Source organism: Lepus europaeus, chromosome 19 (genome assembly GCF_033115175.1).
Source record: "Lepus europaeus isolate LE1 chromosome 19, mLepTim1.pri, whole genome shotgun sequence".
In the NCBI taxonomy this organism is placed as follows: Eukaryota; Metazoa; Chordata; class Mammalia; order Lagomorpha; family Leporidae; genus Lepus; species Lepus europaeus.
The window spans coordinates 71707254-71734964 of record NC_084845.1 but is presented as its reverse complement, the minus strand read 5'-3'; the positions used below and the strand labels follow the sequence as shown (position 1 = coordinate 71734964).

The window sequence follows — 27711 nt, the reverse complement described above, 5'->3', positions numbered from 1 at the left end:
GCGCCGTGGGGACGGTGGGATGCTGTGGGGACGGTGAGGACGATGGGGGCGCCGTGGGGACGGTGGGGCGCCGTGGGGACAGTGAGGACGATGGGGGCGCCGTGGGGACGGTGGGGCACCGTGGGGACGGTGGGGTGCCGTGGGGACGGTGGGGACCCATGGCTGCGGTGCCGTGTGCCTGAGCCTGCTCCCCATGTCCTTGGCAGCACGAGAATGAGGCGGATGACGATGCCGGGCCTCTGGCAGGGCCGCAGGGGGCCCCCGTGCTGACCCCCAAGCACCGGTCACGGCTGGCTGCCCGGTTCCGGGTCACAGCCCACTGGCTGCTGGTGGCTGCCGCACGGACTCTGGCCATAGTGCTGCTGGCGCTGGCAGGTATCCGCTGGGCTGGGGGCAGGAGCCGCACCCCGAGCGTCACCCTGGCGGGCGGCCGGGCCTCACCCCGCACACCCTGTCCTCAGGCATCGCCCACCCGTCAGCCTTCTCCAGTGTCTACCTGCTGCTCTTCCTGTCCGTCTGCACCTGGTGGGCTTGCCACCTTCCCATCAGCCCCCTGGGCTTCAGCACGCTCTGCGTCATGGTGGGCTGCTTCGGCGCCGGCCACCTCATCTGCCTCTACTGCTACCAGACACCGTTTGTGCAGGGCATGGTCCCGCCAGCCAGCATCTGGGCCAGGTGAGGGCCCGGCCCTCCCTCTCCCCCCGCCTGGCTGCCTCTCGCTGGGCCTCCAGGACAGAGGTCAGCAGCCGCTTTCTCTGGACAGGGTGTTTGGCCTCAAGGCCTTTGTGGTGCCCGCCAACTGCTCCAGCCCCAACGCGTTCGTCCTTGACACCAGCCACGACTGGCCGGTGTACGTGAGCCCGGGCATCCTGCTGCTGCTCTACTACACGGCCACCTCGCTCCTGAAGCTGCGCACCCTCCACCCCCCAGGCCAGGTGAGCCCGGCGGGGTCCCGGGGGGTGTGGGCCGAGCCTGGGCAGGGCCCTAGGGGGGTGTGGGCTGAGCCTGGGCTGAGCCTGGCAGCTGTCCCGGCTGTCCCAGGTGGGGTGCGGGGTTTTTCCCAGGTGGGTGTGGGCCGAGTGCCTGACTGTGGCCTCCACAGAAGAAGGAGGGGGCCCAGGATGGGGAGGACCGCGAGCTGGAGCTGGACCAGCTGGACCATGGGCCGCAGGGCCAGCCTAGGGATGCCACCCAGGTGAGCAGCTGCCCGGCGGGTGGGGGAGCCGTCTGCGGCGCTGGCTCACCGCAGCTCTCCCGCAGTGCGTGGTGCCCACACCCACTGGGCTGGACGCTGAAGGTGACAGTTGTATCATGCATGACCTGACCGGACAGAGCCCCGTCCGGCAGCGCCCGGGTGAGTACCAGGCGCTCTGCCTGCCTCCGGGGCTCCTGTCCTGCTTGCCTGCGAGCCACGGCTAAGGCTGCCCCCTGGTGGCCAGGACGTGGTTTCCTCCCATCCAGCGCTGGGGCTGGCCAGGGTCAAGCTGTGGCCCTCTGGGTCCTCCCCCGCTGCCCTGGGCTGACCACCGGGGAGCAGTCACAGCTGGCCCGGGGCTCTGCAGCTGCCTCTCCCTGAACCTTGGTCTCTGTTCTTCTGTGTGTCCCTGGACGGAGCAGGAGGGGTCGCCGGCCCAGGGAGCAGGTGCACAGAGCTGGGAGGGGGTCGGGGTCATCTTTCCCACACTGTCCTTTCTTGGAAACTGAGGCAGAGGGAGGGTCAGGGCCGTCCAGGGTCAGACCCTGCGCCCACTGTGGCTGAAGCTGGGCCTGCCCCTCCTAGCCTGATGCTGCTTGCTGAGGGCAGAGGGAGGGACCCTGGGGTCCCCACGTGGGAGCCGACCTCTGCCCCCGCCCCCAGTGTACCTCAGACGGGCCGAGGCGAGAGAGAGGTCCCCACTGCACGGCCTGGGCCACCTCATCCTGGACCAGAGCTACGTGTGCGCCCTGGTGGCGGCGATGGTGAGGATGGGGGCGGGCGGGGTGCTGGGAGCGGGCGCCGTGCTGAGCCGGGCGTCCAGCCCCGCCCACCGACCCGGCCCCGCAGGTCTGGAGCATCACCTACCACAGCTGGCTGACCTTCGTGCTGCTGCTGTGGGCCTGCCTCGTCTGGACGGTGCGCAGCCGCCACCAGCTGGCCATGCTCTGTGCGCCCTGCGTGCTGCTCTACGGGCTGGCGCTGTGCTGCCTGCGCTACGTGTGGGCCATGGACCTGCGCCCCGAGCTGCCCACCACGCTGGGCCCCGTGAGTCTGCGCCAGCTGGGGCTGGAGCACACCCGCTACCCCTGCCTGGACCTCGGCGCCATGGTGAGTGCCGCCTGACGCTGCCGGGAGGGTTCCCGTGGCCCCGAGCGAGGGCCTCGTGCTGCCGCGGCGCGGTCCCTGGGACTCCGTGTCCCTGACGCTGCCCGAGGCCCATCTCTGAGATGTGTGTGTTGGGGTGTGGGGCTGTGAGTATGCGATGCACGTGTGTGTGCCTGTGTGAAGACATGACCCCCGTGTACTGTGCACACGTGTGGTCCTGGGTGTGTGTGAGTTGGGCCTGGCCCTGGGCGCCCCCGCCCCCGTGCTGGCCCCAGCCCTGGGCACCCCCGCCCCCGTGCTGGCCCCGGCCCTGGGCACCCCCCCCCCCGCGCTGGCCCCGGCCCTGGGCGCCCCCGCCCCTCTTGCTGACCCCGGCCCTGGGCGCCCCCGCCCCTCTTGCTGGCCCCGGCCCTGGGCGCCCCCGCCCCTCTTGCTGACCCCGGCCCTGGGCGCCCCCGCCCCCGCGCTGGCCCCGGCCCTGGGCGCCCCCGCCCCTCTTGCTGACCCCGGCCCTGGGCGCCCCCGCCCCCGCGCTGGCCCCAGCCGTCAGCCCCCGCTCCCCACAGCTGCTCTACACGCTCACCTTCTGGCTGCTGCTGCGCCAGTTCGTGCGGGAGAAGCTGCTGAAGCGGACGCGGGCCCCAGCTGCGCTGACGGAAGTCACTGTGGCGGACGCAGGTGGGTGCGGGCAGAGGCGGGGCGCAGGGGCCGGCGGGGGGAGCGCCCGGCCAGCCGGCCCACCGCCGCGCCTGCCCGCAGAGCCCCCCCGGACGCAGACGCTGCTGCGGAGCCTGGGGGAGCAGGTTACCGGCCTGTACGCCAAGTACTGGATCTACGTGTGCGCCGGCATGTTCATCGTGGTCAGCTTCGCCGGCCGCCTGGTCGTCTACAAGATCGTCTACATGTTCCTCTTCCTGCTCTGCCTCACCCTCTTCCAGGTGCCGGGAGGGCCGGGCGGGGCGCCGGGGCTGCGTGCCGGGGGCCGCGCTGACCCCCCGCGCCCCCCAGGTCTACTACAGCCTGTGGCGGAAGCTGCTCAAGGTGTTCTGGTGGCTGGTGGTGGCCTACACCATGCTGGTGCTCATCGCCGTCTACACCTTCCAGTTCCAGGACTTCCCCGCCTACTGGCGCAACCTCACGGGCTTCACGGACGAGCAGTGAGTCGCGGGCGGCCCCGGGCGGGGCGGGGGCCGCGGCGTGCCGGCGCCGGCCCTGCTGAGCGCGCCTCCCGCCGCCAGGCTGGGCGACCTGGGCCTGGAGCAGTTCAGCGTGTCCGAGCTCTTCTCCAGCATCCTCATCCCTGGCTTCTTCCTGCTGGCCTGCATCCTGCAGCTGCACTACTTCCACCGGCCCTTCATGCAGCTCACCGACCTGGAGCACGTGCCCCCGCCCGGGGCCCGCCGCCCGCGCCCGCCGCACAGGTCCCGCAGCCACGGGAGGGCGCCGCAGCGCGGCCACAGCTCAGCCCCTTCCCCGGGCCACGGGCTGGGGCGGTGGGGGCCAGGGCGCTGCCACCCAGCCACGTGGGTGGGGGGGCCTGCAGCTCTGGGGCAGGGCAGGGGCGGAGCTTAGCCGAGCTGGGCAGGAAGTGACCCTCTGGGCCTCCCAGGCAGGACACGGCGAGCGAGGCGCCCCTACTGCAGCAGCGGGAGGAGGAGGCCCCCGGGGACCAGGCGCTGGGCACGGCTGACCCCTTCCAGGCCACGCAGGTCCCTGAAGGTAGGCGGGCGGGGCCCCTGGAGGCAAGCAGGTGCTGAGCGCCGGGTGCCCCCAGCCCCCCTCACCGCCCCCTGCCCCGCAGGCGCGGCCAGCAAGTGGGGCCTGGTGGCCGAGCGGCTGCTGGACCTGGCGGCCGGCTTCTCGGAGGCGCTCACCTCCGTGCAGGTGCTCGTGCGCCGCCTGCTGGAGCTGCACGTCGGCAAGCTGGTGGCGCTGTACACCGTCTGGGTGGCCCTGAAGGAGGTGCGTGTGCCGGGCGGCCCCCTCCCAGCCCCCGCCTCGCCCGCAGCGGGTCACGCCCCACGCCCGTGCCCACAGGTGTCGGTGATGAACCTGCTGCTGGTGGTGCTCTGGGCCTTCGCCCTGCCCTACGCCCGCTTCCGGCCCATGGCCTCGAGCCTGTCCACCGTGTGGACCTGCACCGTGATCGTGTGCAAGATGCTGTACCAGCTGAAGGCCGTCACCCCCCACGAGTACTCCAGCAACTGCACCCAGGTACGGCCGCAGCGGCCTGTCCCCCGAGGGAGCCATGGACTTCCTGGCGGGGGTGTCCTTGGGCCCGGGGGCTTTTTCACTCCCACATCCCCAGCCCCCAGCTGTGGCCTCCCTGTTCCCCGGACACCCTGAGACAGGACCCGGGGCAGGACCAGCGTCTCTCCTGCCCGGGCGCCGGTGCTGAGCCCACTCCCTCCCCCAGCCCTTCCCCAACAGCACCAACCTGCAGGCGGCTGAGGTCAACCAGTCCCTTCTGTACCGGGGCCCCGTCGACCCTGCCAACTGGTTTGGCGTGCGGAAGGGTTTCCCCAACCTGGGCTACATCCAGGTGGGTGAGGGGCCGGGTGGCGAGCAGCGGGCAGATGGGTGGGGCTGGCTGCAGCCTGCGGGGCAGGCAGCTCGACGCCTCCCCCCTCCGCCCCCCAGAACCACCTGCAGATCCTGCTGCTGCTGGTGTTCGAGGCCGTGGTGTACCGGCGCCAAGAGCACTACCGCCGGCAGCACCAGCTGGCCCCGCTGCCCGCCCAGGCCGTGTGCGCCGCCGGCACCCGGCACAGCCTCGACCAGGACCTGCTCAGCTGCCTCAAGTACTTCGTCAACTTCTTCTTCTACAAGTTCGGGCTCGAGGTGAGGCCGGGGCTCCGCGGGGCACTGAACAGGAAGTCTCCAGGGACCAGGGTGGCTGCCGCCGTGCCTGGCGCTGCGCTGGTGCCCAGGGAGGCAGCGGGGAGATTCCCTGTGGGGCCATCTCCCCGAGCCTCAGCGTCCCCATGCTGTGTGGCCCTCCCAGGAGGGCGCCGGGCTGCAGCCCCCACCCCCACCCTCACCACGGGCAGGCCAGGGGCTTTGGGCGATCATCCTGAAAGATCCAAGACCTCATGGTCTAAAATGTCAGAGACATTCCAGAGCACGTAACTCCGGAGAGGCAGAGAAGGCTCCCATCCAGGGGGCATCCCCCAGATGCCCACAGCGACCAGAGCGAAGCTAGCGAGAGCCAGGAGCTGTGGAAACAGCCCAGCTCTCCCAGGGTGTGGCAGGGAGTGGGTCCCGAGCCATCAGCACTGCCTCCCGGGGGGGGACCGAATCCAGACATGCTGGTGTGCGATGTGGTCCCCGACCCCTAGGCCAAGTGCCTGCTCCGGTGTCTACCGTTCTCAAAGGAGCATGGGCACCCTCCATGGCCGCATCTCAGGCCGAGAGAGGCTGTGGGCCTAGCAGCGCCCCCAGGTCACAGGACGGGCGCACGGCAGCCAGCAGCAGATGGGCTGTCTCCAGGACGGTGGATAAGCGCTCCCCCCGCCCCGTCAGCCTGCAGTTCTGACGCCGCTCTGGCCCGGAGCACGGGGTCTGCCCCTCGGCCTGCCTGGACCCCTGGCTGCCGTCCTGCCCCTCACAGGGCCCCGGCCTCTGCCCCCTCTTGGCTTTTGGTTTCCAGGGGGAAACCGTGGTTTTCAGGATTTTGACATCTGGGTCTTTTTTTTTTTTTTTTTTTAAAGATTTGTTTGTTTATTTGAATGTCAGAGTTACACAGAGAGAGAAGGAGAGGCAGAGAGAGAGAGAGGTCTTTCATCCACTGGTTCACTCCCCAATTGGCTGCAACGGCTGGAGCTGCGCAGATCTCAAGCCAGGAGCCAGGAGCTTCTGGGTCTCCCATGTGGGTGCAGGGGCCCAAGGACTTGGGCCATCCTCTGCTGCTTTCCCAGGCCACAGCAGAGAGCTGGAAGTGGAGCAGCTGGGTCTCAAACTGGCGTCCACATGGGATGTCGGCACTGCAGGCGGCAGCTTTACCCGCTACGCCAGAGCGCCGGCCCTGACATCTGGGGTTTTAACATCGTTAATGTGATCTTCCGGATTCCAGGGAGTTTGACCTTGGGGATCTCCACGGGGAGGTCCCGCCCTTAGCCCCGCCCCTCCCCACAGATCTGCTTCCTGATGGCGGTGAACGTCATCGGGCAGCGCATGAACTTCATGGTCGTCCTGCACGGCTGCTGGCTCGTGGCCATCCTCACCCGCCGGCGCCGCAGCGCCATCGCCCGCCTGTGGCCCAACTACTGCCTCTTCCTCACGCTCTTCCTGCTGTACCAGTACCTGCTGTGCCTGGGCATCCCCCCAGCCCTGTGCATCGGTGAGTGCCTCCCCCCTCCCCACAGCCGGAGACCTCACAGGCCCTCGCCGGCTGCACCGTGCCCGGTCTGCCCAGCATCCTGTTTGAACATGTCCAGACATTCAGCTCGGGCCCTCGGGCGGTCTGGGCACTTCCTGAGAGCAGTGGGGACCATGGCAGCGTGGGGACCGCCCCGGGGCCTCCCCCACGCCAGCCCTGTCCACGCAGGAGGTCCGTGTCTGCCCGCGAGCGCTGGCCTGTAGGGGCCTCGCCTCGTCTCCCGCGTCTGCTGTGAGCGGCGGGTCCAGGGACTCCTGCACTCGGGCTGGGCCTTTGCCCGCCCCTCCCGCCGGTCTCTGGCAGGGTTACAGCGGCCCCTCCGTAACTCCCGCAGCTGTGTGGGGGTGGGGGGAGTCCGTCTTCCCCCCGTTTCTCCTCTAATTCCCCCACCTCTGCCTCTGCTGTGGACGGGCCCCCCAGCGTCACGGCGGCCCTGTCCCGCCCCTCGGGTCTGAGGAAGCCCTGGCTGCCGTCTCTCCCCGAGGCACTGTCCAGCCGCAGTCCAGTCCGTGCTCCCTCCTGGGCCCCTCAGCCTCTGCTGTTCCCGTCAGCTCTGTGGAGGCCACGCCACGCCTGTCGGGCTGGGCCCTCCGAGACCTGCGGCACACAGGCACCGCCTGCCCCGCCCACCCCAGCCCCCAGAAGCCCCTCGCTCATGGTTTACACTTGAACCTGTATCGTCGTATCGTAACGTGTGGAGTCGAGTGTGGGATTCTGGTGGGGCTGACGTACCCCCGCCCCGCCCCCCACCGCAGACTACCCGTGGCGCTGGAGCCGGGCTATCCCCATGAACTCGGCGCTCATCAAGTGGCTATACCTGCCCGACTTCTTCAGGGCCCCCAACTCCACCAATCTGATCAGTGAGTGCCGCCCACCCGGGCCGGGGGGGGGGGGGGGCACCCGTACGCAGAGCAGGAGGGGGTCCGGCCCCACAGGCATGTCCCCACGCCCACTGCAACCCGACACCAGCCGTGTGTGCTGCCGGCTCCACCGCCCCCACCCCGTGCAGCCCGGCCCCCCGCACACATGCACTCCAGCCCCGGCCCCCGTGCACTCTGCCCCCGCCCGCGTGCAGCCGGCCCTGTCCCCGTGCCACAGGCGACTTCCTCCTGCTGCTCTGCGCCTCACAGCAGTGGCAGGTGTTCTCGGCCGAGCGCACTGAGGAGTGGCAGCGCGTGGCCGGCGTCAACACCGACCGTCTGGAGCCACTGCGGGGCGAGCCCAACCCCGTGCCCAACTTCATCCACTGCAGGTGCGTCCCAGGCCGCCCGCGCTGAGGGGCCTCCCTGGGGGCCCCGGACACCCACGGTGCGCTCCCTGCCCCGCAGGTCCTACCTGGACATGCTGAAGGTGGCCGTCTTCCGCTACCTGTTCTGGCTGGTGCTGGTGGTGGTGTTCGCGGCGGGGGCCACGCGCATCAGCGTCTTCGGCCTGGGCTACCTGCTGGCCTGCTTCTACCTGCTGCTGTTCGGCACGGCCCTGCTGCGGAAGGCCAGCCGGGCGCGCCTGCTCATCTGGGACTGCCTCATCCTCTACAACGTCACCGTCATCATCTCCAAGAACCTGCTCTCGGTGGGCCCCCGGCCCCGCCCCGGCTCCCCCGGCCCCGCCCCGGCTCCCCCAGCCCCGCCCCCCCGGCCCCGACCCGGCTGACCCGCGCCCACCCCCAGCTCCTGTCCTGTGTCTTCGTGGAGCAAATGCAGAGCAGCTTCTGCTGGGTCATCCAGCTCTTCAGCCTCGTGTGCACCGTCAAAGGCTACTACGACCGTGAGTGGGCGGGGCGGGGGGCAGGGCGGGGCGCGCTGCTGGGCACAGCCTGACGGCGGCCGGGGCGGGGCGGGGCGCGCTGCGGGGCGCAGCCTGACGGCGGCCGCGCCGTCCCCCAGCCCGGGAGATGATGGCCAAGGACCAGGACTGCCTGCTGCCCGTGGAGGAGGCGGGCGTCATCTGGGACAGCGTCTGCTTCTTCTTCCTGCTGCTGCAGCGCCGTGTCTTCCTCAGCCACTACTTCCTGCACGTCAGCGCCGACCTCCAGGCCACCGCCCTGCAGGCGTCCAGGTCAGCCGTCCCGCGCGGGCGCCGGGGCCTGCACACGGCCTCGGAAGCAGGCCTGCCCGCCCCCTCCGTGGCCCGGCCCTCGGCTGAGCCGGCTCCCCACGGGCGTCTCTCCAGGCTGCCCACCGTGATCTGGGCCCAGGGGCTGCAGGTGTCCTGGCACCCAGTGGGTGCTCGGGAGCAGGGCCTCCCTCCGGCCCAGCCGGGACCCCTGCCTCTCACACCCCCGTCCCTCCAGGGGCTTCGCCCTGTACAATGCAGCCACCCTCAAGAGCATCGACTTCCACCGCAAGGCTGAGGAGAGGTCCCTGGCCCAGCTGAAGAGGCAGTAGGTGCCCTGGGGGCGGGGGCCCCTCCCTGCCCATGGCCAGCGTGGCACTCAGCCCCATCTACCCCCCCCCAGGATGGAGCGCATCCGAGCCAAGCAGGAGAAACATCGGCAGAGCCGGGCCAGCCGCGGCCGCCCCCACAGCCTCCAGGAGCCCGAGGGCCCTGGCCAGGACCAGGAGCCAGGTGAGTGTGGGTGGCGTCCAGCACCCGGGCTCTCCACGTCCAGGCGTCTCTGTGCCTGCTGCTGTGCCGTGTGACATCCACGAGGGCTCCCGCCCTCTGTCCCGTGCCATGTCGTCCCCCCCCCCCCATCCCAGCAGCCACACGGCTCTGAGCCACGCAGCTCCCCTCACTCGTCCGTGTGTGCCATGTGGCTGTCCTCGTTCCGGGTAGGCTGCCCTCACCGCCTCCCCCTCCCCGCCTCACGCTCCCCCCGCCCTCCACAGGGACCTCCTCCCCCCCACAGAGGCAGTGGTGGCGGCCCTGGCTGGACCACGCCACAGGTACCCCCGCCGGCCGGCCTGCCCCCGCCCCGCCCTCACCTGTGCTTGCTGTACAGTCTGGTCCTGTTCCTGCTGCCGCGTCCTGTGCACACACCCCCCCCCCCCCTGGGCAGGGTCTGTGGGCGGGGTTCAGAGGGAAACCCCACGCCATCCCAGGGGTGAGCCCGAGGATGGGGCGGGGGGGCGCGCTCACTCCGCCCTGCCCGCAGTCATCCACTCTGGGGACTACTTCCTGTTCGAGTCCGACAGCGAAGAGGAGGAGGAGGCCCTGCCCGAGGATCCCAGGCCGTCGCCCCAGAGCGCCTTCCAGGTGAGCCGGGGCCCCTGCCTGCGGGCGGAGGCAGCGTACTGGAGACGGCCACGCCGGCAGTTGGCGCCCAGGGCCGGGCCGCCTCCCTTCAGGCTCCTGGGGGCAGCGGGGAGGCCGGGATGGGGGCCGCCTGGCTCTGCGGCTGGGAGCAGGGCCGGGTGTTTTCTGGGCGCATCTCGGTTCTCAGCGTTGGCCCCTGGTGGTGAGAGACAGTGGCGGGGCTGTGTCCCCCGACTCCCGAGCAGGGGAGGTTCCCAGCCTGGTGGAGATGGGGTACCAGCCAGGGCTGGGCTCCAGCGGGGTTGCCTGTGTGCAGATGGCGTATCAGGCCTGGGTGACCAACGCCCAGACAGTGCTGAGGCAGCGGCGCCAGGAGCAGGCAGAGCAGCTGTCCCTGGGTGAGTTGGGCAACCGGGACTCTGGGGGTGGGGCAGCGGGGGTGTGCGATACTGACCAGCTCCCCCATCCCAGGTGGCGGCCTGAGCCAGGAGCTGGAACCAGCGGAGGGCCCTGAGGCCGAAGTGGCAGGTGCGTGGGCCCCGGGGCCGGGCTGGGGCCTCTGGCCGCCTGGCCCAGTGGCCGCCACTCCAGCACGCCCCCCGCCCCCTCCACAGGCCGCAGCCACGTGATGCAGCGGGTGCTCAGCATGGTGCAGTTCCTGTGGGTGCTGGGGCAGGCGCTGGTGGACGGGCTGACTCGCTGGCTGTGCGCCTTCACGAGGCAACACCGCAACATGAGCGACGTGCTGCGCGCCGAGCGCTACCTCCTCACGCAGGAGCTGCTGCGGGTAAGCCCCGCCCGCCACGGCCCCCGGGGGCCGTAGGTGGCCCTGAGACCCCTGACCTGAGACCCCTGCCCTCGCCCTGCAGAACGGAGAGGCGCGCCGCGGCGTGCTGGACCAGCTGTACGGGAGCGACGCCGACGCCCGCGACGTGCTGAGCACAGCGTCCAGGTGCGGGCGGGACCCCGGCCCCACTGCGGGAGGGGCGCAGCCCCCCCCACCCCGCCTCCGTGACCTGGCTTTGCCCCCACAGCGGGCTGGGGCCCGAGGAGCCCCTGCTCAGCGTGACGGAGGATGCGGGCAGCCCGCCGAGCACCGGCTACCACACCCGCAGCGGCAGCGAGGAGGGCGTGGCCGAGCCCGGGGCTTCCCTGCGCAGCTCCCGGGAGCTCCTGGCCAACGGCCGCACCCGGATGCGCACGGCCAGCGAGCTGCTGCTGGACAGGTGCCTGGGGCGGGGCGGCGCGGGGCGGGGCACAGCGCTCCCCGGCCCCACGCCTGAGGGTCCGACCCTTCCGCCGCAGGCGCCTGCGCATCGCCGAGCTGGAGGAGGCCGAGCGGTTCGCGGAGGGCCAGGGCCGCGCGCTGCGCCTGCTGCGGGCCCTGTACGAGTGCGTGGCCGCCCACTCGGAGCTGCTATGCTACTTCGTCATCATCCTCAACCACATGGTCACCGCGTCGGCCGCCTCGCTGGTGCTGCCCGTGCTAGTCTTCCTGTGGGCCATGCTGTCCATCCCGCGGCCCAGCAAGCGCTTCTGGATGACGGCCATCGTCTTCACCGAGGTGGGCCGCGGCCGGCCGGCCGGGGGGGCGGCAGGCGAGCGCGGCCTGGCCCCGTGCTGAGCCCCTGCCCCCGCAGGCCACCGTGGTCACCAAGTACCTGTTCCAGTTCGGCTTCTTCCCCTGGAACAGCCACTCGGTGCTGCGGCGCTACGAGAACAAGCCCTACTTCCCGCCGCGCATCCTGGGCCTGGAGAAGAGCGACAGCTACATCAAGTTCGACCTGCTGCAGCTCATGGCCCTCTTCTTCCACCGGTCCCAGCTGCTGGTGAGCCGGGCAGCCGCGGGCGGGCCCGTCCCCCACACGGCCCCGGGGTCCCCCGCCAGCCACCTCAGCGCCCGCCTTGCCCCACGCAGTGCTACGGCCTCTGGGACCACGAGGAGGACCCGCCGTCCAAGGCGCCGGGGGCGGAGGCCGAGCCGGGGGCAGCTGCTGCCGAGCTCCCCCAGGGGGGTGAGGCCCCCAAGGCTCAGCCCGAGCTCCCCCAGGGGGGTGAGGCCCCCAAGGCTCAGCCCGCTAGCCTGCGGCTCCGCAGGAGGAAGACCAGCCCGGCAGCTCCCGGTAAGGGCCCCACCTCCAGCGCGGTGCTCGGGGTGGGGGGAGGCGGAGGAGACCGCTTTCAGCCCAGCCCCACAGGTGGGGGCTCCCTGAGCAGCGGCTTCTTTCCCCAGCAACGCAGGACAGGGAGGAGGAGGAGGAGGAGGAGGAGGAGGAGGAAGGGGCCACCGGGAAAGGGAAGCCGGGCCGCTCCAGAGAGAGAGTGAGGGCCGTGGGTCGCCGCCTACAGCGCTGCGTGCTGTCCCTGTGAGTGGCCCTGGCAGGGCGCGGCCGGGCGGGGGGGCAGGGCCGGGCAGCCGCTGAGCCCTCTGCCTGCAGGGCCCAGAGCGTGTACCGGCCACTGCGGCGCTTCTTCCACGACATCCTGCACACGCGGTACCGCGCGGCCACTGACGTCTACGCCCTCATGTTCCTGGCCGACGTCGTCGCCTTCATCATCATCATCTTCGGCTTCTGGGCCTTTGGGGTGAGGGGAGCCTGGGCCGCTCGGGGGCCGGAGCTGGGGGCCGCTGCGCCCGGCCTGGGCCCTGCTGACGCCGCTCTCCCGGCCACAGAAACACTCGGCAGCCACCGACATCGCATCCTCGCTGTCGGATGACCAGGTGCCCGAGGCCTTCCTGGTGATGCTGCTGATCCAGTTCGGCACCATGGTGGTGGACCGCGCGCTCTACCTGCGCAAGACCGTGCTGGGCAAGCTGGCCTTCCAGGTGGCGCTCGTACTGGCTGTGCACCTCTGGATGTTCTTCATCCTGCCCGCCGTCACCGAGAGGTGGGTGTGGCGGGGCCGGGCCTGGGCCGTGGGGCCGTGGGGCGCGGCCCGGTCCCAACTGCCGCCGCGCCCGCCCGCCCCAGGATGTTCAGCCAGAACGCGGTGGCCCAGCTGTGGTACTTCGTCAAGTGCATCTACTTCGCCCTGTCCGCCTACCAGATCCGCTGCGGCTACCCGACCCGCATCCTTGGCAACTTCCTCACCAAGAAGTACAACCACCTCAACCTCTTCCTCTTCCAGGGGTGAGCGCAGCCCGGCCCGGCCCGGGGCAGCAGCGGCGGGGATGGCGGTGGGCGGGGCCTGACAGCTCCTGGCCCTGCAGGTTCCGGCTGGTGCCCTTCCTGGTGGAGCTGCGGGCGGTCATGGACTGGGTGTGGACGGACACCACGCTGTCGCTGTCCAGCTGGATGTGCGTGGAGGACATCTACGCCAACATCTTCATCATCAAGTGCAGCCGGGAGACGGAGAAGGTGCCGGGGCCCCGCCGGGCCTGTGGGCGGCAGCTGGAGCCCCTCTGGGAGCAGGGGCGGGCGCGCAGGGCCCGAGCCCAGAGCTCGGTCAGCTCTGTGTTCTCGGGTGTCCTCGCTGAGGGAGAGTTCACGCAGCCCCTGGCTCTGCTGCTCAGTGACCTCCCAAGGTGCAGTGCACCCGGGCAGCGGTCAGGTGTCCACGTCTCACCCCAGCCATGGGCCGTCCTCGTGGCCCGGGAACACTCCCCCTCCTTACCAACGTGCATGGTCTCTTTCGGCGGGGGGTGGGGGGGTTCCTGTCAGGAGCTGCACCGGTGCCACCCCTAGCCCAGAGCAGGGGCTCCAGTGTCCCCACGGCCGCATGTACACCGGGCCCCTGGACACCTCCCCCATGCCTCAGTCACAGAGCCTGACCCCTGGGTCCTGCGTCTCCACTGCCGTGCGCGGGGCACACGGTCCCACGTCCAGTTCACGGACCCCAAGTCTCCCTGGCTGCTGTGAGGCGGGGCTGCCCCACGGCCGCTCCTCCTCCTCGGTGTGGGGGTTGCTCCTGGCCCCCAGGCCAAGGCTCGGGGTGACCGCGTGCCCCCCCCCCCAGAAATACCCGCAGCCCAAGGGGCAGAAGAAGAAGAAGGTGGTCAAGTACGGCATGGGCGGCCTCATCATCCTCTTCCTCATCGCCATCATCTGGTTCCCGCTGCTCTTCATGTCGCTCGTGCGCTCCGTGGTCGGCGTCGTCAACCAGCCCATTGACGTCACCGTCACCCTCAAGCTGGGCGGCTACGAGGTGAGGGGCCGCGCCCGGGCCACGGGCGTCCGGGCCAGGGCCACACGCCCAGCACCGTGTCCCGCCTCTGTCCCCAGCCCCTGTTCACCATGAGCGCCCAGCAGCCGTCCATCGTGCCCTTCACACCCCAGGCCTACGAGGAGCTGTCCCGGCAGTTCGACCCCCACCCGGTGAGCGGCCGCCCCCTGGGCCTGCGGGGGCGGGGTGGGTGAGGCCGCCCGCTGAGCGGCCTGTCCGCGCCCCAGCTGGCCATGCAGTTCATCAGCCAGTACAGCCCGGAGGACATCGTCACGGCACAGATCGAGGGCAGCTCCGGGGCGCTGTGGCGCATCAGCCCCCCGAGCAGGGCCCAGATGAAGCGGGAGCTGGACAACGGCACGGCCGACATCACCCTGCGCTTCACCTGGAACTTCCAGAGGTGCGGGCGCTCACCCTGGGCTTCACCGGGAACTTCCGGAGGTGCGGGCGGGCGGGGCCCTGCGGGCGCTCACCCTGGGATTCACAGGGAACTTCCGGAGGTGCGGGTGGGCGGGGCGGCGCCCTGTGGGCACTCACCCTGGCCCTGCCCCTCCAGGGACCTGGCCAAGGGCGGCACTGTGGAGTACACCAACGAGAAGCACACGCTGGACCTGGCCCCGAACAGCACCGCCCGGCGGCAGCTGGCCAGCCTGCTGGAGGGCACCTCGGAGCAGGCTGTGTGAGTGGGCGGCCCTGGGGGAACGGCGGGCAGGCCCGGGCCAGCTCTGATGCCCCGCTTCTCCCTGCAGGGTCATCCCCCACCTCTTCCCCAAGTACATCCGTGCCCCCAACGGGCCCGAGGCCAACCCCGTGAAGCAGCTGCAGCCTGGTGAGTGGGGCTGGGGCGCTTGGAGCAGGGAGGTGGCTGGAGCCTGCTGTGTGTGTGTGTGTGTGTGCGCGCGCGCGCATGGGCCAGCCCCCACGCGCCTGCTCTGCTCCGCCCCAGGTGAGGAGGACGACTACCTGGGCGTGCGCATCCAGCTGCGGAGGGAGCGGGTGGGCACGGGCACCGCCGGCTTCCTGGAGTGGTGGGTCATCGAGCTGCAGGACTGCCAGGCCCACTGCAACCTGCTGCCCATGGTCATCTTCAGCGACAAGGTCAGCCCTCCCAGCCTGGGCTTCCTGGCCGGCTACGGGTGAGTACGGGCGTGGCACGGGCATCCCGTGGCTCCGAGCAGGCTCCCAGCTGCAGCGCTGGCCTCACCGCCCTGCCCGCCCCCAGGATCATGGGGCTGTACGTGTCCATCGTGCTGGTCATCGGCAAGTTCGTGCGGGGCTTCTTCAGCGAGATCTCGCACTCCATCATGTTCGAGGAGCTGCCGTGCGTGGACCGCATCCTCAAGCTGTGCCAGGACATCTTCCTGGTGCGGGAGACGGGCGAGCTGGAGCTGGAGGAGGAGCTGTACGCCAAGCTCATCTTCCTGTACCGCTCGCCCGAGACCATGATCAAGTGGACGCGCGAGAAGGAGTAGGGCCGGCGCCCAGGCCCGCCCAGGCCCGCCCCGGCCCGCCCCGGCCACCTGAGCCCTGGTGCTGCTGTCCCGAGGACGCCGCTGTCCCGGCTCCCTCACGTACTGTAGAGTTTTCTAATTAAAAGTGATTTTATTTATACCAACGGCCACCCCGGCAGCCCCGCCGTGCCCTTCAGCTCTGCCCGTCCTCGCCGTCACTGCCGTCCTCGATCAGGAACTCCCGGATCTCCCGCCTGACCCAGGCCCTGGGGAGGAAGCCACGTAGTGGGAACCGGCCCCCGGCGCCCCCAGCTCCCCACCCCACGGGGCTCCCCGGTACCTCTGGCTGCGGAGCTGGGCCTCGGCCTGGATGTAGGGGGGCAGAGGGTCCAGGGAAGCCTGCGACAGGAGCCGGCGGGGTGAGGGGCTGCACGGCCTGCAGCGCCCCGCCCCACACAGAGGGCAGCGGCCACTCACCAGCTCCTTCATGTTCACACGGCAGCCGTAGCACAGCTGGTCCAGGAAGTGAGCCTGGGCGTCCTGCCTGTAGGAGCAGGGCCGGCTGTGGGCGCTGCTGGGGGGGGGGGGCACAGCGGGGGGACAGGACGGGCCCTCACCTCTCGTCAGCACCTCTCCGACAGCAGCCCTGGGCCCTGCCCAGTCCTGGGGGGCAGCAGGGTGTGGGTGGCATCCCCTCCTCTGCTGGGAGTGGGGGCAGCTGCGTCGGGGAGAGATGTGTGCAGCTCTGAGCCCCGAAAGCCGTGGCGCTGTCTGCAAGCAGAGGGGCTGAGGGAGCCTGGGGCCGCACGACGCCCACCCCTGGGCTCCTCCCCGGGGGAAGCCGGGCACACACCAGCAGCGTCGATGTCCAAGGCGCACATGCAGAGCAGGCAGCAGGGGCCGGAGGCACAGCCCTCCCTGGGGGCCTTGGTCAGCTTCTCACTGGTCCTGCAGCCAGGCCACAGCCTCAGCGGGGGCCTCACGGCCCCGCAGGCCCCCGCCCCGCCCCGCCCCGCACACACCTGTACACGGTGCTGACTGTGGAGGGGAAGTGGGCCTGCAGCCTCAGGAGGAACGCCTCCACCAGCCGGTGGATGCTGGCCTTCTCGGGGGCCTGTGGGAGAGCCCCAGGCCGGGCCAGCCGGGGCACCGAGTGGATCTCAGCCCGGGGGTGCCAGCTGCCTAGAGCCTGCCCGTGGGCACAGGCATGCTCCGAGGACCAGCGGCAGAGTGGCAGGCACAGGCCCAGGGACCAGCTGGGACCGGGGATGGGCTCGCACTGGCAGCCGCCGCTGGGGACAGTGACCTCATGGGAGGACCCACCTTGGTGTCGATGGCAGGTGTGAAGACCGAGGGGACGGCAAACAAGTGGTTGTAGAAGGCGACCTCCTTCAGGGTGTGCTCCCGCATGGGCCGCACCACCACCACGTCCCCATGGCGCTCATCACAGAAGCCCTGTGGGGGGCAGGGCTGCTTGGGCGAGGGTCCTGCTGCCCTCTGTGCATGTGGGAGACCCCCCCCCCACACACACACACCAGACGCTGCTCCCAGGGAGGGATGCCGAGGTCTGCAGGCAGCCAGGCTGGCTCACCGTGTCCCAGGCCAGGAAGGCCCCTCTGCCCAGCGCCAGGTTGGTCAGGAGCCTGATGGCCAGGCGGGTGCAGCTCTCCCCGGTCATCACCTTGGAGTAGCCGTGGGCTCGAGCCACGTGCAGGATCAGGTGGGTCCTGTGGTGCAAAAGCCAAGGACACGGCTGGAATCTCAGAGCGCCAAGGGGAACCAGGCAGCCAGTGAGGAGCCGGGGTGGACTCCCAACAGGGTCTACGGCAGTGAGGGCTGGGGTGGGCATGGGCTCACCGCAGGGTCTGCAGGAGCTCCTCCCGGGCGGTCAGCGTCTTCACAGACTCGAACAGTCTGCACAGTGCCTGGGTCTGGGCAGCTGTCCAGCTCTGAGGGCCTGGGCGACCTTGGGGGTGGGGCTGGTGCGGCTGCCCCTCCCCCGGGGCCGGCGGGGGGCTGTCCCGCGCTCCCAGTACGAGCTGCTGCTGCAGGAAGGCGTCCACAGCTGCCTTGTAGTCCCCCTGGGCCTGGGTCTCTGCCGGCCCTGGGGCAGGACGGCGCAGCACGGACGGCGGCAGGCTGAACACCTTGAGGACGGCACAGGACGACATGAGGCCCACGCAGGCTCAGGCAGCCCCACAGGGCACCGCCTCCGGGGCCGGCCTCACCTCCTCCAGGGCGACCTCGTGGTGCGGGAAGCCCACGGCCTCCAGGACCAGCCTTGCCTCACTCAGGGTCTTCGCCCTGTCCTCTGGGCTCCGGCCACAGGCTGCACCCTCTGAGGGCCCAGCAGTCAGGCTTCAGAGGGGCCGGGGCTCTGCAGGGACCTGTGCAGCCGACCACGCTGCTGGGGACACCACCCGGGGCGCCCGGCTCAGTGGCCGGGGGAGCTGACGGCCACCCTGCTCAGGCCCTGGCCCGCTCCTGACTCAGCGGAGGGAGCTGGGCTGGACACCCCAACCCTCTCGGGAGCGGGAGAACGTCCCCACCTGGGCCCCCGGGGCAGTGCCAGCGGCTCTGGGAGGGGTGCCAGCCGCCACGTACCGTCCACGTAGACGATCCCCGGCACGAAGCGCAGCCTTTTGGCAGACTCTCGGCTCAGGCCCTGGAGGGAGAGCGCCAGGGTCGGACGCACAGGCCCGGGCCGAGGCTGCACCCCTCTCTGTGCAGGACCCGAGCACCTCCACGGGTGGGGGCTGCCGCGCCACCTGCCCAGGCAGGGGCGGGTGCTGCTGGGGGTGGGGCCGTGCACACTGCAGCCGCCTGGCAGGGCGAGGGGACTTCAAGGGCAGGGCAGGAAAGCGCAGAAGTGAACGCAAGGTCCCACCTCGTGCTCCCGGCAGACCCCCAGGGACCCCACGGGGCCCACGATGGCCTCCCTAGCGCACTCTTATCCCGAGCCGGCCCAGACAGGCCCCACCCACCCTGGCTCCGGGACTCCCCACACAGGCCACTACCCGCTCCCAGGCTGGGCGAGTGACCGGGGGCAGCTTCTGGTCCGAGAGCCCTCAGGTGCCTGCCGGGAACGGGGCCACCCCGACACTCGGCGCAGCACCCAGGGCCCAGACGCACCTCGAGGACTTGCCAGACCATGGAGCTGGACGAAGGCCCCCCAGACCACGCCAAGAGCACCTGGGGAAGAAGCACCAGCGGGAGCACCCACTCCCACCCCGACCGTGTCCACCCGCAGAGCCTGGGGAGGGCTGGGGGCTGCAGCAGCTGCACCCTACCTTCTCGCCCGGGAAGACGACGCGGCTCTTGCCCAGCACAGCTCGGAACTTGTGGGTGTAGAAGGCCTTGAAGCAGCCCCTGGAACAGACGTGGGGTGGGCGGAGCCCGAGGGCCTGCGGGGGGGGGGGGGGCTGCCTCCTGCCACACCCACCTCTAACACAGACCCTCACGAGCTTTCCAGAGACGGAGCTGGGCCTGAGCTCACAGGCACCCATGTCCCCGGGGGCACGGAGCTGGGCCTGGCAGTCAGGGCACCCATGTCCCCGGGGGCACGGAGCTGGGCCTGGCAGTCAGGGCACCCATGTCCCCGGGGGCACGGAGCTGGGCCTGGCAGTCAGGGCACCCATGTCCCCGGGGGGCACGGAGCTGGGCCTGGCAGTCAGGGCACCCACGTCCCCGGTGGGAGCTCACAGGCACCCATGTCCCCGGGGGCACGGAGCTGGGCCTGGCAGTCAGGGCACCCACGTCCCTGGTGGGAGCTCACAGGCACCCATGTCCCCAGGGGCACGGAGCTGTGCCTGGCAGTCAGGGCACCCACGTTCCCGGTGGGAGCTCACAGGCACCCATGTCCCTGGGGGCACGGAGCTGTGCCTGGCAGTCAGGGCACCCACGTCCCCGGTGGGAGCTCACAGGCACCCATGTCCCCGGGGGCACGGAGCTGTGCCTGGCAGTCAGGGCACCCACGTTCCCGGTGGGAGCTCACAGGCACCCATGTCCCTGGGGGCACGGAGCTGTGCCTGGCAGTCAGGGCACCCACGTCCCCGGTGGGAGCTCACAGGCACCCATGTCCCTGGGGGCACGGAGCTGTGCCTGGCAGTCAGGGCACCCACGTCCCCGGGGGGTACAGCAGGGGCGCAAGATCAGCAGCTCAGAGCCGCTCGGTGCTGAACACACATCAGAATCGCACACACCGACCATGCCAGGACCTCCAGGGCACAGACCCAGGGACACTGCGGGGCAGTCAGAGCCAAAGCAGCGGCCCCCGCCCCAGTGGAGCAGTCTCCCGCACTCCCTCCTTGGCCCTGTTCCTCGCTCTTCAAGACTTATTTATCTGAAGGCAGTCACAGAGAAAGCAACGCGTTCGTCCATAGTCCACTCCCTAGACGGCCACCACAGCCGGGGCCAGGCGAAGCCGAGGCCAGGAGCCTGAGTCTCCCACGTGGGCGGAGGGGCCCAGGCACTTGGGCCATTGCCTGCTGCTTTCCCAGGCCATTAGCAGGGGGTTGGATGGGAAGTGGAGCAGCGGGGACTCGAGCAGGAACCCTGTGGGACGCTGGCGTCTCAGGTGGCAGCTTTACCTGCTGCGCCACAGTGCTGGCCCCTCGCTACCCTATGGCCATCACACACAGTCAGTGACCACAGCCAGCCCTCAACACCACGCTGGCACCACGTTCTAGGGACCCACTGACCGCCCCCCGTTCTTGACAGCAACACGCTGGGTCCCAGGGCTCAGGGGAAAGGCCAGGGCCAAGGCCTGGACACAGCTCGGGGCAGGGAGCCCAGCTGCTGTCCCATCTGCTCCCGCTGGGCGGCTCCCTGGGGGCCCACACTGCTCCCAGACCACACTGACCTCGCAGTCAGGCAAGGACAGGGCACCCACAGGTGCCCTCCATTCACGCCGGAGAGCTCCGCTCACCACCTGCACCTGCAGTCGGACAGCCACCCAGGCATGGGAGCCAGAGCACGCCTGGCCTGGCCGCCGAGCTCTGTGGGCAGCCCGGACCCCGCTCCAGCAGCGCCGCGTGGGGCTCGCTCTGGTCCTGCCAGCTTACCAGGCCCCAGACGGCGGCCAGGGAGGGCAGTCCGGGGAGACCATCCCCACCCCACGTCAGAACGCAGAGCCGCCTGGGGGGGGGGGGTCATCTGTCACTCAGCACAGACTGTAGGCAGGGCCCCCAGGACCCCGGAACCGGTGGCATGGGGGCGCCGGGCGAGGCCACACGAGGCACACGCCATGTCCTCAACTCCTGTTGACCGCCCCCAGAGGGAGGCTGCGGCCTTCCCTCCAGGCCTCCTGACCCCGAGCACCTGCCCGAGGGCCCTAGCTGTGCGCCAACTGCTCCTGCCTGCGTCTCCGCGGCCCCGTGGCCCGACCTGGCGCCCACCCCTGCGTTCCCCGCCCCCGGCACGCGCGCATCAGAGGCTGGGACCCCAGGGCCTGCCCCGCCCGCGCCTCGGCAGAGGCCAGCGCTTTCAAAGCGAAGCCGCGAGGCGCTGCGAGCCGGGCCGCCCAGCCTCACCTGCAGAAGGCATCTCCCGCCCGGATCACCACCACCGGCCGGCCTTCCTCGCACTTCACGCACGTCCGCTCGCGGCTGCGGAGACACAGTCACGGGGCAGCGCCCGGCTCGCGCCCCAGGCGGCCCCAGGAGGGCACCCCAGCCCTCGCACGTGCGAGGGCTCCCGGGGCGCCGGGGCTCGCGGAGGCCGCAGCGCTTGTTCCGTGCGGCCCCGCCCGGGGCAGAGCTGGGAGCGGGACCAGCTACCGGCGCGGACCCTCCGGGGCCCCTGCCGCGGGCAGCCCGGAGCGCCCGCAGGCCCCGCACGACTTACCTGGGCCGCGGCGCCGGCGGACACTCCCCGCGAAGGGGCGCCGGCTCCCCGCAGTCCTCGCCCACCTGACACATGGCCCCGCGGGCTCCGGCAGCGGGCGGCGGCAGCGGAGGGGCGCGCCCTGATGACGCCCGCGCGGCGCCGTCGCGGCCGTGACGCGGGCGGGGCGAGCGGGCGCGCCCCGATGACGTCGACGCGGCGCCGTCGCGGCCGTGACGCGCGGGCCGGGCCGGGCCGGGCCAGGACGGGGGGCGGCGGCGGGCCTGGCCCGGGATGGCGATGTTCCGGAGCCTGGTGGCCTCGGCTCAGCAGCGGCAGCCTCCGCCCGGGCCTGCGGGCGGCGACAGCGGCCTGGAGGCGCAGTACAGCTGCCCCATCTGCCTGGAGGTGTACCACCGGCCCGTGGCCATCGGCAGCTGCGGCCACACGTGAGCGCGCTCCCGGGGAGGGGAGACCCCGGGGACTCGGGGCGTCGGGTCCACGCCGCCCTGGGCGCCCGGGCTCCGGGGCCAACCCCCTCGGTCCCGGCGCGCCAGCGCCCCGGGGCTGCTCACGGCCAGGGCGGCCCGCGGGGACGGAGGGCAGCGGCCGCCCCCGCGGCCCTGCTGCGTGCGCTCGCGCTGCCGGAGCCCGGTGGGCAGTCCTGCAGGAGGCTACGTTAGGAGAGGCAGTGCGACGACCTGCAGGACCCGCGGGCTGGCCCGCCGGGCACCAGGCCCCGTGCCCCTCGCCGAGGCGTGCGGCCGGGCCGGGGCCGCAGTCGCTCCCGCACCGCGCACCGCGCGCCGCGCCCCGGAGCGCCGGCCTGGCTGAAGTCGGACTTGCTCCAGGGGCGCGGGGCGAGGCGGGGTGCCCCTCGCCGTGGGAGGCCTCAGAACGTTCTGCAAACTGGCAGCTCCTGGTGGGCGGGCGCCTGCCCCGCTCCCCCCAGGCAGGCAGCGTGGGCGCCAGCCGTGCTCTGGCGGGGACGACCTCCTGGGAGGGTGCGCCCGGGCATCTGGAGGCGCGTCCTGCTCCGCCCCTCCACTCTGGGAGCCGGCGGCTCGCCCTGCCTCCTCGCCAGTCTGCACCCAGCAGCGCGCACCCTGCCCTGGGCTCCCGGCCGGGAAGCGGCTCCCTGCAGGCCCTGATCCCCCGGCTTCTCCCGCCTGTGCTGGGCGGCTCGGCCCGCAGCTCTCAGTCCTTGTCCTGCAGGGAGCAGAGAGCCCCGACTCCCTGGCGGGGGTCCCCTCCGTCAGCTCAGGCCCCCAGGAGCGCTGTGCGCCCCCCCCCCCCCCCGCGGGAACTGCCACCGAGGAGCAGGAGGCGGGCCGGGCCTGACCCTGAGACTGCCCAGGGCCTCTGCAGACGGTCCACGGTGCCCGTGTGGGAGGCCGGGGTGGAGTGGCTCTCCTGGTGTCCCGATGCCTTCCTTGGCGGCCTGAGCAGCTTGGTTCAGCCCTGGGCGGCCCCAGGAGCAGCTCCCCGAGTGCCTCCTCTGGAAACGGCTCCGTCCTGCTGCTCGGCGGCTGAGAGCGGACAGCCCCGCGGCCTTGCCGCCCCCTGAGTTGAACCGGAGCCCAGCGGCTCAGGCAGCCATGCCCACCGCGCCAGCGCCCCTCCCCGCAGCCCTGCTGTCTGCTGGACCCGCCTTTGCCCCCGCCTCCTGTGAGCTTGTGTGTTTGCAAGGCTCGTCTGGACGCCTGTGCCCCAGCTGAGGGTCAGCCCCTGCCGCAGCCCCGTCCCCGTGTGGCCCCCGTGTCGCCAGCACTGCCCTCGGTGAGGCAGAGCAGATACTGGGACAGGGCAGCCCTGCGAGTGCACAGCCGCCCGCAGTGCCCGGCGAGGCCGCACCGTGTGTGTGTGTGTGTGTGTGTCCGTGTCCACCGTGTGTGTGTCCACCATGTGTGTGTGTCCACCGTGTGTGTGTCCACCGTGCGGGTGTGTGTCCACCATGTGTGTGTGTCCACCGTGCGGGTGTGTGTCCACCGTGTGTGTCCACCATGTGTGTGTGTCCACCGTGTGTGTGTGTCCACCGTGTGTGTCCACCGTGTGTGTGTGTCCACCGTGCGGGTGTGTGTGTGTCCACCGTGTGTGTTCCCACTGTGTCTCCACCGTGTGTGTGTGTCCACCGTGTGTGTGTCTCCACCATGTGCGTGTCCACTGTGTGTCTCCACCATGTGTGTGTCCACTGTGCGTGTGTCCACCATGTGTGTGTCCACTGTGTGTGTGTGTCCACCATGCGTGCGTGTGCGGGGACCTACGGGACAGCTCCCCACAGAAGCAGGGCCGCCCGCCCGCGCCCCTTGCCTGCCGTCTGCCGAGCCCTTGTCTTCCCGTGGGGCCTGAGCAGCTCCACCTCCAGCTCGCGCTGGCCTCGATCCCTCGGTCCCGGGCCAGGCGTCACCGCAGCTGCACCAGCCCCGTGGCGCTGCCGGGAGCCTGGGCCCGGTTCCTGCCCGCTCTGCAGAGGGGAGTGTGGGGAGCTCTGTCCTCCCACAGCTGTGCCTGGGTGTGTGGCGTGGGCGCCGGCGCACGAGGCGTCCTGCTGCTGGGGACAGGGCCAAGGGCTCGGTAGTCCCGTCTGCCCGGCTGCCCTGAGAGCCCCCCAGGCCGGGCAGTTGCTCTCGCCTTGTTGGTGACGTCACTGCACCCCCTGGGCAGGGCCCACGTGGCGCTGTCCCCCACCCTCATACCCGTGTGCCCCCAGGTTCTGCGGGGAGTGCCTCCAGCCGTGCCTGCAGGTGCCGTCCCCCCTCTGCCCGCTCTGCCGCCTGCCCTTTGACCCCAAGAAGGTGGACAAGGCCGCCCAGGTGGAGAAGCAGCTGTCCTCCTGCAAGGCGCCCTGCCGGGGCTGCAGCAAGAAGGTGGGGGAGGGGTGGTGCAGGGGGCGGGGCTGGGAGGTGGGAGTGGGGCATCTCCGCGGGGCCCCAGAAGGCTGAGCACCTGCGGCCGCACACCCAGGGCCTGTGCTGTCGGGGCTCAGCAGCCCCCGTCTTCCGTGCTGGCCCCAGAGCCCACCCCTGGCCCCGCGGCCCAGTGCCTGCTATGCTCACTGTGGGCGGTGGGCCCGTGCGTGTCCCTTGTTCCTGACCCAGAGCCCAGGCCCGCAGGGGCTGCCACAGTGGGCGAGGGCCAGGTAGCCGGGTCCCTGCCCTGGACTGACCCTGTCTGTCCCCCTAGGGCGTGGGAAAGACCAGGGCCCTCTCTCTCCTCTCTGTGGGAGCATGTGTGTCCACATGTGCCAGCCCCGGCCAGTGTGCAGAGGGAACGGGCGGCACTCACCGCCTGGCCTCTGTGTGCTGCGTGGCCGGGCTTCAGAGCGGCCGCTGCCCGGGGACAGCTGGCCACGCCCCTTCCAGGTCTCTGACTGACCGCTCCCTGAGGTTTACTTCCCCGGGCTCGGGGCTGTCTCCAGCCCTTGTCCTGACTGCCTGTCGGAGACCAGCCGGCCACGCGGCTGTGCATCCACCTGCCAGCCCCCGGAGAGGCTAAGGCCTCAGCAGGTGCCTGGCCCCGGGGGAGCCCCGTTAGAGACTGCCCGGGGCTGTGAGCGTCTCAGGGCCAGGCAGGCGCACAGCCACCTCTGCGTCCTTCCTCGGCCCCCTGGGACTGCCCCTGCCCTGTCTCCTAGGTGACCCTGGCGAAGATGCGCGTCCACGTCACCTCCTGCATGAAGGTGCAGGAGCAGATGGCCAGCTGCCCCAAGTTTGTCCCCGTGGTGCCCACGTCCCAGCCCATCCCCAGGTAGGCGGGGCAGGGGCGCCTGGGGGCCAGGTCCCCTCGAGCCGAGGCAGAGATGGCTCAGGTGGTGGGAGCCAACCCCGGCCCCCACTGCCGCTCACTCTCCCCCCCCCCCCCCCGCCAGCAACGTCCCCAACAGGTCCACCTTCGCCTGCCCCTACTGCGGCGCCCGCAACCTGGACCAGCAGGAGCTGGTGAAGCACTGCGTGGACAGCCACCGCAGCGACCCCAACCGCGTGGTGAGCACCGGGCCCCGCGGGCTGCGGGCCGCACCGGCCACCCCCTCACGCCCGCCCTCTGCCGCAGGTGTGCCCCATCTGCTCGGCCATGCCCTGGGGCGACCCCAGCTACAAGAGCGCCAACTTCCTGCAGCACCTGCTGCACAGGCACAAGTTCTCCTACGACACCTTTGTGGTGAGCCCCCCCGACCTGCAGCCACAGGGCTCCTGACGGCCACTGGAGGGCGCCCACGGGCAGGCCCTGGGGACAGAGACCCCAGTGGCTGGGCCTGGCCCCACTCAGGGCCCTCAAGCCTGCAGAGGGTCAGTGAGTGTGCCCGGGCCTCACATGCCTCTCCCTAACCCCCCGCCCCTCGCCTGGGTCTCACAGGACAGGTTGTCGTCGGTCACAGGCCTGGCTCACCCGTCTCAAAGCCTCAGGCCAGCCTCCATCCCACCCCCCACACACCCTCTTGGGCACAGCTGTGGGCACAGTGCTGACCACTGGGCCACTCCAGGAGGCCCCGCACTGCCCTCGGGGCCTTGGGAAAGGCCGCTCCAGCGTCCTGCAGAGGCCTGGGTGGGCCCCGAGGGACGGGTCAGGGAAGCATGGAGAGGGAGCCAGGGCTCATCTGGCCCCGTGTGTCCCTGGGGCCCGTGTCCTGTCTTCCAGGATTACAGCATCGACGAAGAGGCCGCCTTCCAGGCTGCCCTGGCCCTGTCCCTGTCGGAGAACTGAGGGCCTGGGCCCGCGCTGGGTGACGACGGTGCTTCCGGCCGAGCAGGCGGCCTGGGGCGGGCGCCGGCCCAAGCTCTTCCAAGCCATGACGTGCTGCTGGCGTGCAGGGGTCGCCAGCCCCGAGCTGTGCTCGCAGGCCGCACCCGCCCTGGCCGTCGTGGTCTAGGAGCTGCGTTTTCTACACTGCGTGTGACGACTTCTCACGTTTTTTAGAGCCGAGAGCAGCTGCCCTTCACGTTGCAATACCCGTGTTTGACTAGGGAGCATAGTATTTTTATGGAACATTTACAAATTATATTTTTTAAAAAAAATACTCAAAAATGCAGCACAGAGGATGGGCGGGAGGAGGGAAAGGCAGAGAGGCCGCAGCTGGGCCCTGCTGGACGCCCACTGTGGGCAGGGCCCCAGCCAGGGTCTCCTCCTCTGTGACAAGGCCCAGGAGGAAGCCCCGGGCCCCGACCACCGCTGCCCCAGGGGCAGGACAGGGGCCGTGGCTGACTGCGGCCCCCCGGCGTGGTAGGATGAGGGGCGGGGGGCCACGCTCTGCTGTCCACAGCACAGCTGGTCTCGGTCTTTAAAGAGGTTTAAATAAAACGTTCAGAGCACCCCGGGTGCCTCGCTGTGACTGCATCTGGGGGCGCTGGGCGCTGCCTCGGGCACATGTGGACCCCTGGTACCCCGCGGAGCGCCCATTCATGCCCCACATGTCACAGGCAGTGGGCCAGCTGCTCGGGGCTCCCCAAAGGGCAGCCGGCAGAGCCACGGGTCTCCTGTGCACAAAGGCGGGTCCTCGCTGGCTCCCGGAGGCCCAGGCTGCAGTGGAGGGGAGACAGGGCCTGTGCTGGCGTCCGACCGCAGCAGCAGGGCCGTGGGGCGGCAGGTTGTGCCACTCGAGCCACCTGCCCACCACACCCGCGCCGGTACTGGGAAAGCCGCGGAGGAAGATGGCCAAGTGCCGGACCTCTGCCATCCAACTGGAGTTCAGCTCCCGGCTTTGGCCTGGCCCAGCCCAGGACAGCCGCTCCCCGTCTGCCTCTCAAACAAATAAGATATGAAAGTAAAGGAAGAAAAGCGGCAGGGTTGGCGCAGACGCCCTCGCCGGGGGCTCTCCCCACTGCTGCCCAGGAGGGGGCAGCACCCAGCGCCTGGGAAGCCGACCCCGTGAGCCCCAGCCTGGTGCTGCCAGCTCTGCCCTGGCCGCCCAGCACCCCTGGGAGACGCCGCCCAAGTTTCTGCTTCCCCCGGAACCTGGTGGGACACCCACCTGAGGCTCCCGGCTGCTGCAGAGAGAGGAACCCCCGGGACCTCACAGGGTCCCCACTGTGCCCCCTGCACCTGCTGCTCCCGGGGCCCCGCCCCACCGGAGGAGGTCTCTGTGGGGACTTTGTCACTGTCCCTTATCCAGCCACAGCCACACGCCTGCCACGGGCACGGCAGGCAGAGGAGGAGCTGACCCCCAGCTCAGCAAGCCCCCAGCAGTGAAGCCCCCAGCAGCGACCCCCCCGGCTCGATGACCCCCCAGAACAGCGACCTCAGCTCATTGACCCTCCCCCGACACAGCGACCCTTCTGGCCCGGTCTCCCAGGCTTCTCTGCTGCTGCCCCCAGGGCTCCCTGAGCCACCAGGGCTCTGGATGGGATGGCCGAGACCCCTGCCCCTCCCTGGATGCCAGGGCTCGGCTCCGCATCAAGGAT

At 70.9% G+C, this 27711-nt stretch overlaps 3 protein-coding genes across 5 annotated transcripts in view; 2 read left to right on the top strand and 1 right to left on the bottom strand.

The window, feature by feature from the left end:
* Positions 1–15653, top strand: part of PIEZO1 (piezo type mechanosensitive ion channel component 1 (Er blood group)) — a 46558-nt gene extending 30905 nt beyond the window's left edge. Inside the window, exons 6-51 of one of the 2 annotated variants that reach the window (XM_062177265.1) lie at positions 207–375; positions 462–675; positions 764–935; positions 1103–1195; positions 1261–1354; positions 1859–1959; positions 2045–2305; positions 2869–2980; positions 3062–3240; positions 3311–3459; positions 3541–3723; positions 3912–4021; positions 4104–4264; positions 4340–4516; positions 4719–4844; positions 4943–5143; positions 6437–6641; positions 7436–7540; positions 7779–7932; positions 8009–8252; positions 8351–8447; positions 8567–8738; positions 8974–9063; positions 9139–9248; positions 9512–9568; positions 9778–9878; positions 10195–10276; positions 10350–10406; positions 10493–10665; positions 10748–10830; positions 10913–11104; positions 11184–11442; positions 11519–11707; positions 11797–12001; positions 12112–12244; positions 12317–12464; positions 12553–12767; positions 12851–13009; positions 13090–13237; positions 13836–14024; positions 14102–14194; positions 14270–14442; positions 14599–14721; positions 14792–14871; positions 14989–15178; positions 15265–15653. In XM_062177265.1, the coding sequence (XP_062033249.1) occupies positions 207–375; positions 462–675; positions 764–935; positions 1103–1195; positions 1261–1354; positions 1859–1959; positions 2045–2305; positions 2869–2980; positions 3062–3240; positions 3311–3459; positions 3541–3723; positions 3912–4021; positions 4104–4264; positions 4340–4516; positions 4719–4844; positions 4943–5143; positions 6437–6641; positions 7436–7540; positions 7779–7932; positions 8009–8252; positions 8351–8447; positions 8567–8738; positions 8974–9063; positions 9139–9248; positions 9512–9568; positions 9778–9878; positions 10195–10276; positions 10350–10406; positions 10493–10665; positions 10748–10830; positions 10913–11104; positions 11184–11442; positions 11519–11707; positions 11797–12001; positions 12112–12244; positions 12317–12464; positions 12553–12767; positions 12851–13009; positions 13090–13237; positions 13836–14024; positions 14102–14194; positions 14270–14442; positions 14599–14721; positions 14792–14871; positions 14989–15178; positions 15265–15514 (6978 nt within the window). In that variant the 3' untranslated portion in view covers positions 15515–15653. The remainder of the gene's footprint in view (positions 1–206; positions 376–461; positions 676–763; positions 936–1102; positions 1196–1260; positions 1355–1858; positions 1960–2044; positions 2306–2868; positions 2981–3061; positions 3241–3310; positions 3460–3540; positions 3724–3911; positions 4022–4103; positions 4265–4339; positions 4517–4718; positions 4845–4942; positions 5144–6436; positions 6642–7435; positions 7541–7778; positions 7933–8008; positions 8253–8350; positions 8448–8566; positions 8739–8973; positions 9064–9138; positions 9249–9511; positions 9569–9777; positions 9879–10194; positions 10277–10349; positions 10407–10492; positions 10666–10747; positions 10831–10912; positions 11105–11183; positions 11443–11518; positions 11708–11796; positions 12002–12111; positions 12245–12316; positions 12465–12552; positions 12768–12850; positions 13010–13089; positions 13238–13835; positions 14025–14101; positions 14195–14269; positions 14443–14598; positions 14722–14791; positions 14872–14988; positions 15179–15264) is intronic. The other variant, XM_062177266.1, reaches the window with a different exon arrangement.
* Positions 15315–21446, bottom strand: CTU2 (cytosolic thiouridylase subunit 2). 2 transcript variants are annotated; one of them, XM_062177267.1, is made up of 16 exons: positions 21338–21446; positions 21025–21099; positions 18784–18862; positions 18626–18685; positions 18098–18158; positions 17722–17831; positions 17351–17640; positions 17085–17220; positions 16817–16948; positions 16516–16607; positions 16347–16441; positions 16111–16264; positions 15971–16037; positions 15834–15892; positions 15655–15759; positions 15315–15403 (listed from the first exon to the last, which is right to left on the bottom strand). In XM_062177267.1, exons 1-15 carry the CDS (start codon positions 21409–21411, stop codon positions 15687–15689), a joined length of 1557 nt encoding a protein of 518 aa, XP_062033251.1. In that variant the 5' UTR covers positions 21412–21446; the 3' UTR covers positions 15315–15403; positions 15655–15686. The 2 variants fall into 2 exon arrangements, 1 of the variants encoding a protein (XP_062033251.1); XR_009864458.1 differs by lacking the exons at positions 15315–15403; positions 15655–15759 and having other exon boundaries at positions 15870–15892; positions 16111–16211.
* A 115-nt stretch (positions 21447–21561) lies between these two features.
* Positions 21562–26624, top strand: RNF166 (ring finger protein 166). The gene is made up of 6 exons (XM_062177225.1): positions 21562–21765; positions 24027–24183; positions 24951–25063; positions 25185–25299; positions 25367–25474; positions 25952–26624. Exons 1-6 carry the CDS (start codon positions 21611–21613, stop codon positions 26015–26017), a joined length of 714 nt encoding a protein of 237 aa, XP_062033209.1. The 5' UTR covers positions 21562–21610; the 3' UTR covers positions 26018–26624.
* Positions 26625–27711: the final 1087 nt, after the last annotated feature.